Here is a 12,929-nt window from a genome sequence, read left to right on the forward strand (position 1 = left end):
TCAGCTTCAACACACGCTCTGTCACCCGAGATCAGCGTACCGCGAGCCTGATTCCAATTGCTCCGAACTTGCTGCGCGGTTCGCCCCCCGCCCCCTCCTCGCGAGCAGGAGGTTGGGTGGAAAAATATAGTTCCAAAGGGGGTAATGATCAAGCTTTTCCTCTCGGAAGCCTGCGCCACCTCATTTCCCATCAGTAATCCCAATAAAATTAACGTCGTGGCTGCAATTGAAAAGAGGAGGGCCCGCGACACTCCTGAAATAACACTCTCCCCTAGCAAAAGGTAAAAAGCAAAACGGCCCTTTGTTCAGCTAATTAACGAAGGCCCAACTCCGAAAGCAGATGTGTTTGCTTAGCTAATCACAAGCATGTTTCTTTCAAGGAACGTCATTTCGAGGGGGCCACTGGGGGGGGGGGGGGGTGTGGGGAAGGGGGGACACAGCCTCCCCCCCACCCAGGCCCTCTCTACCTCAGGGGTCTCTCACTCCAGACTAAGATCCAGAGGCTCAATCTCGGCAGCCCATCCCTCACACCTTTCTCTCCCTTGGCCCTACCCCAGAGGTCCAATAAGCACCTCTGCGCTCGCCCGAATGCCAGGCCTGCAAGACGCGAGGGGGGAAAAAATAAAAGTTTTAATGACACAGATGCCATATTAAATGAGGCAGTTTTACAATTCACTTTGAATAGGACGCTAACTTATTACAAGTGTGTTATCAGAAGGACGATAAGATTTATAACTCCAAGAGTCAGCTTTTCGCCTTAATGACAATGGATGTTAAGGGTGGAAATCTGTTCTCTATTAGAGGAGATGAGAGTCCCCTCCCTATTTTCGGACATTTACAGATAAGTCCAGGAGAGCAGATACCAAGCCTCTTTGTGTCTCTTTATGAAAAATTCTCCCTTTCCCCTTTGGCTATGCAACCGGGTCTCCTTGCTGGGTTAGCACCTCGCTCAGCTTTTGAGCGTGAGCTTGGAAGAGCAAAAGAGAGGGAGAAGGGAAAGGAGATAGAAGTGGGGATGGAGATGGGGGGGGGTGCGGTCCTCAGCCGGCTGGTTCTCGCAGCAAAACTATTTCCTCGTCTTTCTCTGCCATACAAAAGATGGCTTTCCCCTAAACCAACACAGTAAGCAAACTTTAAAAAACTGGGGTCCTATTACAAACCAACGCCCAGCACTAACTGCTTTAAAATTACTGCATAATTAGATTTAGTTGAATTTCACCATTAATTAGGCAGCCGCACTGCAGGGAGCCTTTGAAATCTGAGAAAATGGGAAAAATCATCTGAAGCACGTTTTTTAAACCCAACTTCAATAAATCTTGACGAGGCCGGGAATTCAGAGTCCCCTCCCAGGCGGCAGAGGGTAGGGGTCTCCAGGCCCGGGCTGAGGCTGGAATTGGACGGAAGGGGCAATTCCCCCGACTGCTGAGAGCTCGGCCTGGGCCAATCCACGGCCTCTCCAGAGGTCCTCGGAAGACCCTCTCTGGGAGGCCAGGTCTGTCCCATGGTCGGCCTCGCCTGCTCTGAAACCTATAAGAGAAAGGGGAGCCTCCGCTGCAGGCGCGCTCCTGTCAGGGGCGCCGTCCACGCAGGCTCGCCCATTTCTAGGGCCTGGGACCACCCGCCCAGAACCAGCCCTCTGCCCCTGTGCGTCCTCAGTCAGCCCTCCGCTCCGAAAGCCACCTTTCCTATAACTTTGACACGCAGGCAGCAAGTTCTGCCCACGTCCGACCGGGTCCGCAGCCCGGCCCCCATCCCCAGCTCGGCCCGGCGGCGGCGCAAACCCCCCGCACACCCGGCGCAGCCCCTGCTTTAATGAGCGCGAGAACTGCCCGACCGAGGTCTGTAAATACTGGCCTCTCCCCCTCCCCCTATACCGTTCAAACATTTGAGATCGTTTGAGGATACAGACTTATGCTTTTTCTGATTTGGTTCTTGTTGGGAGAGGAGACATGAAATAAACTCTCCTGATTATAAGGGGGGTGGTGGGCGAAGAGAGAAGGGGATGCTGCGTTACCAGTATGTTCCCTGCAAATTCTGCTGCTTTAATTACAGAATAATCGAGGACCGCACTCACTAGCCAGCAAGAGTTTAAAAGAGGGTTTTCTGTCTGCAGATGGAATGGCCTTTAGCACCCCCCCCCCTTTTTTTTTCTTTTTGGGTAACCAATGTGTTTTCTATTACCCGGCCCTGCCGTGCCTGGCAGCCCGGCGCTCGCGGTGCAATGGGAGACGCCATGTTGGCTCAGCTCATAGGACCAAGTCAAAAGCGAGCTTCGAGGCAGAGTTTCACACGCTCGAGCTCCCCCTGACCGCCCCCCGCCCCCGCCCTCCGCCGGTCGCCGCTTAATGCACATCCCAAGAGTGCAGCTCCGCGCGCCCCGCACCCCGGACTTTCCGGGGGCGCTGGCGGAATTCCGCCGCACGTAAGTGGGGGCGGGGGCTGGGGGGGCAGGCACTTTTCCGCAGCCGCTGCCAACTCGAGGGCCCCGTCCCTGCAGCCGGCCGGATGCTACCCCAGCCGTCTCCGCGGAACCAGCCCCGGACTTCGCCCGCTAACTTTGAGCCCCAGCCCCTCGCGGCCCAGAGAGAACTAATGGTGAAAGGCCGAGGCAGGGAGATCGCGAGCCGAGCGAACAGGCTAGAATCCCCCCCAGCTCCGTCTTCCCCCAGGTTTGTTTGAAAGTGGCGAGAAGCAGCGATCGCCCCTCTCTCTCCTCGGACTATTGTTGCATTTCGCGTCTAACTGGGTTCTCTCACACCCCCGAGCGTCAAGAGGAGGAGGGGGAGCGGGGTTGGGAAAAGAAATAAAGCGAGCTCAGATCAGATGGAAAAAAAAAAAAAAAAAACCCAGCAAGGAAAAAGAGACACTTAAAGGGAAAGAGTCGCCATGTTTAGCAGCTTTTTTAAAGATCTCGTCAATTTCACACAGAACGCGCTCGCTGGGTCCCAGCCCTCGTCTTTTGTCCAATTCAGTCGCAGCAAAGATCTTTTGTTCTAACTCAGCGTGAAAAGAAAAACTTTCTTTAAATGCAATAAACTTAAACCAAACTCAAGACTCTAAACAGATCCTCCTCCGGCCACTCTAAACATATACAAGGGGTTTTGTTTTAACCGTTTGAAAAATTTTGGGTCCTGTTTTTCTGCCTCGCAGACCCCAAGCTCATTGCTGAAACTTAGAGAGAGGGAGAGAGAGGTTTCCAATGTCTAGAACACATGCTTAAAGCATAATAAAACAGGGACTGTCTTTTGCTTTGAAAATCATAAATTATAATTTAATGCCAATAATAATTTACAACAAATGGCTGTTTACAATAAACTAACACAAAACAAACAAGGAAAAGGGCCTGTGTTTTACTTATTAGAGAAACTTCACACACTCACATGGATAGCACTTGCAAGAGGAGAAAATAAACAACAACCGAGAAAACCTCGACCTAAAGGTCAGCGACATTCTGCCGTAAGAACATACTTATATTTATATATGTATATATCTACAGAAAGAAGCTGAGGGTCAGATGGAGAACTCTGCTCAAATGCACAAATCAGACAGATTTTTCTGGTCTACATGTATTGGCTGGAACTGAGTATCAAAGTTTAATACACTTTACAAAATGATCCCTTTTCTTTCACCTCCCCTACCCACCCCCTTTTAAAATTAAACCACAACATAATGGGGGGGGGGGGATGCTGGAAAGCCTCAACAAGAACAAAATTGCAAGCTCCCACACACTGAGCTTCCTCCAAACCAGGAAAAGAGAAAGAGGGGGGGAAAAAGACTCCAAAACAAAATAGTTACTACTTCCAAATCAGCACACCATGTAAAGTTCCTTCCTTCTTTTTTCTCTTCTTTTTCTTAATTTGGCTTCTAAGGACAAAGGATCCCAAGAGCAGGACAGATTGTATCTACACAACCTGAAATGTCAAAATGTCGATGTGTTTCTATGTACATAACTCCAATGGAAAAGATTCCCTTGACCTGTGGTCATGCTCTCACAGAATGAACGTAAAGGGGGGAGGGGAAGGCAGACCAACTGCAAGTTGTCATATATACATTAAAAACAGACCCTTCAGCGCTAGAAGCTATATCACTGAATTTGAAATCCTCTCAACAACCACGCTAGATGAGAACCACAGAATATTTTTAAAGATCACACCTACTTAAGGAAAAACTCATTGCAAACAACTGCCCTCTATTTACAATGCTGTGATTAGCTTGCTTGAACGGTCTTCTGCGTAACTGTCAGAAATGTACAAAACAGTATTTTTTTCTGATCATAAAATAGATACTGATCTCAAGATTTCTAATACTTTTCACAATACCTTCCCTAAGCAGGCACTTAAGTGTGACAAATATAAGGGCCTTTTTTTTTTCCTGGAAAATCCATTTTTAATTAAAAGGAGGATTAGGTGAATGGGGGTGGTTTACTGTATCAGTATGGCACTTCCTAAACCATAGATAAACCATTAACTTCAGCTCCCCCCCACACACACCCAAATTAGACAGGCAAATACACTAGTCCACCTTTGAACAAACTAACTGAGGGGAGAAAATAAATAGAGCCCCCAGGCCCGGCTCAGGGAGAGCTCACAGGGGCTCTCCTCGATGGAAAGACAGTGAGTGGGGACAGCCAAACAGGTTTCAGATATCAAATAATATTTTAATTTCTGAATACTTTCAATTTTCCTTGGAATATAACACACAAAGACTCGACCAAACAGTTCAGTTATTATAACTTTTACAGTATACAGAAATGTTGCACTTAAAAAAAAACCTTCAGTTTTTTTTAAAACACAAACTGTAAACTCTAAGATACTGAATCAATCACGTTATCTATAAGTGCCAACAGTGTTATTTTGTCATGCTGATTTCAATGGTATTTTTTAAAAAGGGAAAATATCAACAATTATAATACAAAGGGTTTGCAAATATACAAACAGATATAGGATTTTCATAACAATTCAAGAACTAAGCGGGACCCAATTCAAATTACAAAAGTTCACTTTTTATTCAAAACCTCAGCATGTGTCTTGGACACATTCCTTGGCTGCCAATAAATTCCACAGTTCATTCTCTTTCTTAAAATATTTTTAAAAAGCTAGGTTTGTCATGGTGGGGTTTTTTTTGGGGGGGGGGAGGCCAGGATAGGGGAAGTTAAGTGTTGTATGTGGTTCCTCCAGTTCTCAAATTAGAGTGCTCAACTTCACCTAAAATTTTTGGTCACCACTTCTAAGTGCGTTTCCATCATCTTTGAGTTGCCTTTTAAAGTTTTATCTCTTCCTATGGTATTTTCATGGACTCAGTTTTAATTCTTGCAGAACATATATTTTAAGGATACACAGTTTTTAAGAAGCCAAGATTATATCAAAACTTATTATAGAACCACAGAATAAACTGGTTTGGAACCAGAAAAGTACAAAAAAGAACAGCTAGAGGTACATAGACACAGGACAATTAATAATTTGGAAAAAAAAAAAAAAGACTTACTTTCTCCATTCTGCTAATTTTCTCCCAATCTCCTTAAATGCACTTTTAGCAATATTTTTCAAAAATTTACCAAAAAAAGAAAAAGACTAATTTCCTTTTTATACAAAAATGATAAGTAGCAAGTTGTTCTGACCGACACAGGAGTTTTTTTTTAATGCATTCTGTAAAAGTTCATTTGACAGTCTTTTTTTTTGAAATTCACAGTCCATTAAATTCTTCCCCTCTCTTCTTTTAGCAAACTTGTAACATCCTTTTATATCCTTTCTTAACAGAAGGAATTTAAGCAAACAAACCAGTCTTTTGCCTTTTCTTTCTCTCTGTTTCACTCCCCTTTCTTATTTTGATTTATTTATTTATTGAATTGCCATATACGGCCAGTTAAAACTGCTGCCGGACAGTAACATATCCCGGATGAGGGTTTCGATGGGGGTTTTACCTACCAAACGGACGAAAAACAATTGCTCTATGACTGAGGAGGAGACCGTGCGGAGGGAAGGGAGGCGAAGCAAAAGCTTTCCGAATCGCGTTGGTTGGTTCGGGTACTGACTCCTAACGTATTCTTCCAAAGCACACTGGGACTTTTCCTGCAAGCTTTCCACATGGGCTACATCAGAGAGACCACAGGCATCTGGAAGAAAGTTTAAAAAAAAAAGAAGAAGAAGAAGAAGAATTCAGTCATCAGATTAAGAGGTTTGAAATGGGTCACATGAGGTGTGTGCACAGTGCTCTGTCAAACTGCCCCAACCGGAGCTGGAGCAAATGCCTCAGTACTGAAAACCTGGAGGGGGGCGGGGAGAGCAGGAGATGGTCCTGGGGTATTTGCTTTAAAAGAAAACACAGCCCAGTGTGCTGCAGGCTTCCACTGTCCCAGTCCTTGGGCTTGGTCACTGGGAGGCCCAAGCAAAGTGCATTGGGGTGAATCTGGCTCAAGTCAGTAAACAGACAGACAAACAGATGAAACCAAAACTGCCAGTACTCCTCCCCCTCCTCCTCTGTAAATAATAGTTTGGCTTATAATTATATAGTGGGGGTGGGCAACAACTTGGCCCAGCCCCCAGCAATGGCGACCACGACCCAGCCTCAGATTCTCCCCAAAGAGGGCGACTCATTTTTCTCCAGTCTTTGAAACTGATTTAAGTGGCCCTTTAAAACTGATCTTGTCAGTTTAGCCTATTGAAGGGCAGCCATGCAAACTGTGATCTCTCTGTTCATTTGAGCTGTTTCTTTTCCCCCCTTTTCTTCTCTCTCTCTTTTTCTCCCACTCCCCTTTACACATATTTTTTTAAACCCAAGTCCCTCTAAGAAGAACCTCCCTCCCCGTTATCTTCAGGAAAACACTTTTCTTTTTCGGATACGTGAAAATACAATAAGTGCCTTTGAAATGAGAGGCTTCTCACTGAAGGCGGTGCAGGTTGTGACCTGACCTTTTGGGGCTCCCCAGACAAGACTGGGGCTAACACATGCATATCGTGAAGCCTTAAAACAGATCTTCAAAAACAGCTGCCACCACCTCCACCCCAGAGCCAGAACACACATGCAAGCTCCTCATGTGTGTATCTAGGACTCTGCATGTCTACAGAATGCATAGGTGTCTGTGATCAGGAATTTAAAGATCTGTTTGCACAGGACTCTTTCCCTCTGCATGGGTACCTTGTGTCTCCCTCTGAATCAGATAACAGGAAGCTTTATCTCTTTGTGAGGCAATTTGCATTCTCTACACAGGCCTCTACATTTTGCAAATAGTAATAAATTAAACTGTTACGACAGTATCAGGCATTTCTTTCCTTGAAAGACCAAGGGTAAGGCTAAGAGCTAACAGTGATATCAAGAAATTAACAAGCACCCCGCCATCTGGGAAGGTGGGCTGGGCGTGGGGCTGTGGGACAGTGAAGGTGGCTGTGGGGCAGGGGAATATGCCTGTACATTTGCATCAGGCAAACGTTCTAGTTATGACAGGTCCCCTGAGAAAAATAATCCAGATCCAAGCCTTTGCATACAGCTCTTCCTTGCCCAGACACTGCCCTTTAATTGATTACCTAAGGACTTTGGAAGGCAGAATTTGGGGTGGCTGTGGGACGATTTTATGTGCAAAGCAGCAATGTATCAAAGACAGTGGGTTAAGGACTCAGAACTTGCAATAGATTCAGCTAATGACTTGGGTCCCCAGGTTTCCTCCAAACAATAAGGAAGGGATTGTGGGTCTTTTTGTCTGCCACACGAACTACACAGCTCTCCTACTGTCCTGATTACAAGCTGGAAATACTGCAGTGGGTGAGTAGGTTCCAAGCCCTCTCAACATCCAAATGTTGGTTATTCCACATTGGGACCCCTTTTCCCTCTCTGCCATGACAAAGGGATCAGCTGACAACTTAGAACAAGGATGTGGAGGGGCTGATTTCCACCCACCTGGGCTATGCTGAACTCAGCCTGAAGGCAGCCAAAAGGCTCAGGTGTGGCCCAAAGTGGAAAGCCAGACACCTTCAAAAATCATTTGGCCTCAAGAGTTAATTAATATTAGATCTCTTACGCACACAGGTTAAACTACAGGCAAACCAATTAGATTTCATAATGCAGTCAATGATGATTTTATATTTCGGGCAACATTCACAGCCAGTCCAAGTTGGCATCTGCTTGAGTTGTTTGAAAATTGCCTTAAGTGTTTGCCTGGGCAAAGGAAGCAAGAGGCCATAGTCTTCCACTCCCTGCAGACATTCTGAAGACTTCTGGGGGCCCCTTTCTGCCTCCTGCCCCTTCCTGACAGCTCTTGCCCCTCTCCTGGCAGTCTGTGCTGTTTTTAAAGGAATATGATTTTGAAAATTGCTGCCCTCCAGTTGGAATTGCCTGAAGCTCTAACTCCCACTGAGTTAGCAGGCAAACTTTCCCCTGAAGGGGCAAACTTTCCCCTGCAGGGATGATGCCAGGACTGCTCCAGTGCCCGGGGGCATCTCCTAGAGGCTCAGCCAGGGTGCCCTGCGGTAGAGGAGATTCCACAGGCTCAGCTGGCCCAGAGGGCCTGGGCTAAGGGAGGGAGCAGGAGCATGCATCCCAGTCTGGCAGGAGGGCAGCAGGCCTGAGAGGCTTCCCCCTGGCCCATTTGGAGAGTCTGTGTCTGAAGCATCCTTCCTGCATCGCAGCCTTCCTATCCACTCCCCAGGACAGGCCTAGTGGTGCCCAGGAGCTATACCAAGTTCCCACTTCCAGTTGCACTCAACAGTTTGGCCTTTCAAGGGGAAAGTGGAGCTGCCTCTGAGGACTCTCAAGTTCTCTGGGCCCTAACTCTGGGCTAGGAGCTCTTGGGCATGAGCTTGGGCAGGGCTTCTTCCTACCTGAGGTGAACAGGACTATGGCCTTGAGGCAGCTGTACTCGGCGGAGTCGACGTGCAGCGCTTTGAGCTTCTCCACTTGCTCTTGGAAGATCCGTATGTGGTCCATAAAGGCGACCACCCGGTCGGCGGACATGGGCGAGGCATGTAGGCCGGCGGCGGCCAGGAGCGGGGCGACGTGGAGGGGCATGGAGCACTGGGCCGCGTTCAGCACGAACAGCTCGCTCCAGGTGAGGCGAAGCAGGGCCACCTGGTCGGTGATCTGCAGGTCAGGGAAGAAGGGGATGTTCCGGGCCCACTCGACGGCGCTGAAGAGCATCCGCGCGGCCAGTTCGCAAATGTTCTCGATGCCCATGATGTTGTTGGGCTGCATGCACTGGCTGCCGAAGCGCGACGTGGGATAGGGCTCGGCGCGCAGCAGCAGAGAAATATATCCGGACAGGTACGAGTGGCAGTTGAGGGGGTCCCCGTTGGTCAGCGCAAACTGCCCGTGGGTCGGCTGGGTGGGCGGCATCCTGCCCCTCTGCACCGCTGCGGGGAGGAAAGGAGACATTCCACAGTTAATGACCAGCCTTGTTCCCCAGCTCCCCCGGCAGGGTCTGCCCCAGCCCGACCTCCGCCTGACCCAGACCCCGCGCCGAGCCGAGCAGCCAGGCCTGCCCCTCTCACAAGCGCGCCAGGGCCACAGACCTGGGAGTCACCGGGAGCCCGGCGGCACTCCTCTCCAACCACCACCCAGGCAAGCTCTGGCGGCCAGAGCGGCACACTTGCCTCCGAGGCCCGCCCGGGGCTGGGCCGCCGAAGCCCCAGAATTGGCCACCTTGCCTCGGGGTCCCGGCACTGTGGGCGGGATGTAGCATTCTGGGGGCATCTTTCTTCTTTACCGCTAAACAGCTGATATTTCTTATTGATTGGAGGAGAGGGAGCGGGAGGGGCGAGTCCGGGGGGAGGGTGAGACGCTTTTGCAAAAGACACAACGGTTCACCCCAGACGGCCTGTGGCCACCCCGAACCATTCTCCCCCATGCCCCGCAGCCCCGGCCGCAGCCCGGAGCGGAACCCCGGCGAGACGAGCGGAGAGCCGCGGTCTGGCCGCAGCCTCATCAGTGTGCTCGGAGAGGGAGATGGAGAGAGAGGGCGGAGAGAGAGGCCGGCCGAGGCGAGAGGAAGCTGGGGAGAGGCGGGGAGCGGGCGGCCGGCGCCGGCGCAGCCCGGGCAGGGCCCGTGAGGGCCGGGGAAAGCCGGTGAGGCTCCGGCTGGGGCTGTTATGTGTCGCCGGACCGGGAGAGTCGCTCTCGCAGAAACACAAAGAAACCCCGGCGTTCGCTCGCCCCAGCCCGGAGCCCGCGCCCGGCGCCCAGCGCGCCATTGGCCGAGCACGGCTCGCGGCGCTCGGCGAATTTTCGATCACAAAGACCCAACTCGCGCAGAGCGAAAGCAGCCGCCCAGGGCCCCTCGCCCACCCTCTCCCTACTCCCTATCGCGCTCTCCTCCTTTCAAAAGTGAAAGGAAAAAAGAAAACCGAGGTATTTTTTTTTTTTTAGCAGAATGTTAATCCACGGAGGGTCACATGAGCGCTGCCCGGGCGGCAGCGTTAATACGGCGAAGTGCATAAAATTGCCATTTGTAATTTGAACCTCCTGTACAAAAGTACAATCTCAGGTTGGTTTTTTTTTGAGAGGGTGGGGGTTGGGGAGAGGGGTGGGGAGGAGGGACATATGTTGAACATGCAGGAAAAAGAAGGAGAGAGAGAAACTGAGAGGAAAGAGAGAGAAGTAAACCAGGCTTTAAAACAACAACAACAACAACACCCCATCCCTTGCAGAAAGGCGAACTCGGATGAACTTGCAATCAATGCAAAGAAAATGGAAACAGCCCGAAGAGAGAGTAGAGGAGGAAATCAGTCGGCCAAAGCATGCGGATTTGGGGGTCTGGGTTCCAGTGCAGAACTTGCTTCTAGTATAAACCCCCTTGCAGCTGCAATACGAAGAGAAGAGCTTGGGGCTTCTGTGTCCTTACCCAGAGCAGGCTAGCCAAACGCACCCAGGGCCCCGGGACCCCAGGCGAGGGGGAAGAAATGAGAGGCCGATACCTTCCCGTCTCATGCCCACTTTGAGGCACTTTTTGAGGCGGCAGTACTGGCACTGGTTGCGGTGGTGCTGGTCGATGGGACAGTTCCGGTTGGCGCGGCACGTGTAGCTCAGGTTCCTCCGCACACTGCGCTTGAAGAAGCTCTTGCAGCCCTCGCACGTGAACTGGCCGTAGTGCTTGCCGCTCGACTTGTCCCCGCACACCACGCACTCGATGTGCTGCTGCTGCTGCTGCTTGTCGCCGCCCGGGCCGCCAGGGCCGCCCTGGCCGCCGGCCGCCGTCTGGGCCGGCGTGCTGGCCGGGCCCCCTTGGCCGGGCGTCTGTGGCGTGTGCGGGGCGCCGGGCGGCGGGCCGGGCACGGGCGGCGCCTGCGAGGCCTGGCTGCCCTGCGAGCCGGGCACCTCGTCCTGGGGGTCGCGCCACGTGCTGACTACCATTGCCATATCTATGGGGGCCGCGTCCGGACTTCCTGCTCCCCTGGCTGCGGGCGGCGGCGGCTCCCGGGTCTCGGGCTCCGGCGCCGCCTTTTGTGTGCGCGAGGGTGCGAGAGGGCGCGGGAGGGCGCCCCGGGTGTCTCGGGGGCTGGTTGGTTGAGGTTGGTTAGTTTTTCCTTTTTTGTTTCTGCTTTTGCAAAGTTTTGTCGATTGCTTGTCTGGCCCGGTGTGTTTGTTTTGTTTGTTTCCCTCGGCTCAGCTTTGTTGGTTTCGGGGGGCTTTCCGCCGGGAGGGGAGGGGATGGGGCCAGGGGAGAGCGAGTGGCAGCAGAACGTGGAGAGAGAGGGAGGGGAGGGAGAGCTGCAAGTCGATTGTCTGGCTTCAAGACAGAAGTAGGAGGCAAAAAAAAAAAAAAAAAAAAAAAAATCTCTCCAAAGATCTCGCTCGCTCGCTCTCCCTCCCTCTCTCGTTCACTCTCTCGCTCTCAGAGCTGGTGTGCCGAGGAGTTGGAGGAGGAGGAGGAAGAGGAGGAGGAAGAGGAGGAGGAGGAGAGGCGACTGTCCGGGGGCCAAGTCCAGGGCAGCCCACAGTCAGCCATTCAGGAAAGCCATCGAAATCAGGAGGACTAGGAGAGCGGAGGCGCCGGTCGCGGGCGCGCCCAGAGAGCCGGGCAGGCCGGGGCGGAGGCCGGCGGCCCGCGGAGTGGCCGGAGCGCTGCCCGGGTCCGGGGGAATCAGCATGAAAGTGGTCCGCGTCGGGCGCTGCGCGGCGTCGTCCTGGCGCTGGGCCGCCGCCGCCGCCTGCCCCGGGCGCCCGGCGCGCGCCTCGCTCGCTCCGGCCGCCGCCGCCCGCTTTCGCCGGATGGAGGCCGCTCGCCGCTCCCTGCGGGCCGCTCGTGCCGCCGCCGCCGCCGGAGCCGCCGCCGAAGCCGCCGGGTCGGGCCCGGAGCCGCCGCGTCTAGCGCCGCCGCCGCCGCTGAAGCCGCTGCTGCCGCTGTTGCCGCCGCCGGAGCCGCTGCTGCTGCTGCTGCCGCCGCCGCCTCACACACATAGGGAAAGAGTCAACTCGCCGGCGGCGGGGGAGAAATGATAAAAGAGAGAGAGGAGGGCAGATCACCACCTAGAAGCACATCCTTCGTGCGCAGAGGGGGGAGAAAAAGACGGAGAGAAAGAATGAAAGAGGGGAAAAAAGGCAGCACGGCACCCGGAGAAAGGAGGCAACTCGGGGAGAGGAGGAGGAGGAGAAGAAAACGCACACGCGCGCACGCACACACACACCGCGGAGAGAAAAGAACAGAGAATCAAAGTGATCAAATATGCTAAAAAGGGGGGCGCGGGAGGGAATGCGATTTATAGGCGCCGGGGCTGGCAGAAGTGGCTTCTCCGCGATCAGCTCACTGAGCTCTCTATATAGTGAACTTTGACACGACTGCTGCAACTTAGCGCACGTTGCCATGGCGACGGCGCGCCTTATAAGGCAGCAGCCGGGGTTGGCCTGGCCAGGCGCGCGCGCGCCGCCCCCTCGCCGTCATTGGCCGGAGCGCGGCGGCCCCGCCATGGCGGCCGCGGGCGCAGCCCGGTCCTAGCGCGAGCGGCGTC

General features: G+C 52.4%; 1 protein-coding gene across 1 annotated transcript; it reads right to left on the reverse strand.

Moving 5' to 3' along the window:
- Window positions 1-4,986: 4,986 nt before the first annotated feature.
- Window positions 4,987-11,682, reverse strand: NR2F2 (nuclear receptor subfamily 2 group F member 2). The gene is made up of 3 exons (XM_046653207.1): window positions 10,899-11,682; window positions 8,811-9,338; window positions 4,987-6,112 (listed from the first exon to the last, which is right to left on the reverse strand). Exons 1-3 carry the CDS (start codon window positions 11,338-11,340, stop codon window positions 5,838-5,840), a joined length of 1,245 nt encoding a protein of 414 aa, XP_046509163.1. The 5' UTR covers window positions 11,341-11,682; the 3' UTR covers window positions 4,987-5,837.
- Window positions 11,683-12,929: the final 1,247 nt, after the last annotated feature.

This window comes from Equus quagga, chromosome 2 (genome assembly GCF_021613505.1).
Source record: "Equus quagga isolate Etosha38 chromosome 2, UCLA_HA_Equagga_1.0, whole genome shotgun sequence".
Classification (NCBI taxonomy): Eukaryota; Metazoa; Chordata; class Mammalia; order Perissodactyla; family Equidae; genus Equus; species Equus quagga.

Coding starts and splice junctions, on each gene's coding strand:
- NR2F2 (XM_046653207.1), bottom strand. CDS start 11,340: ATGGCAATGGTAGTCAGCACGTGGCGCGACCCCCAGGACGAGGTGCCC. Junction 9,339..10,898: donor AGTGGGCATGAGACGGGAAG/GTATCGGCCTCT, acceptor TCCTCCCCGCAG/CGGTGCAGAGGGGCAGGATG. Junction 6,113..8,810: donor CATAGTCCTGTTCACCTCAG/GTAGGAAGAAGC, acceptor ACTTTCTTCCAG/ATGCCTGTGGTCTCTCTGAT.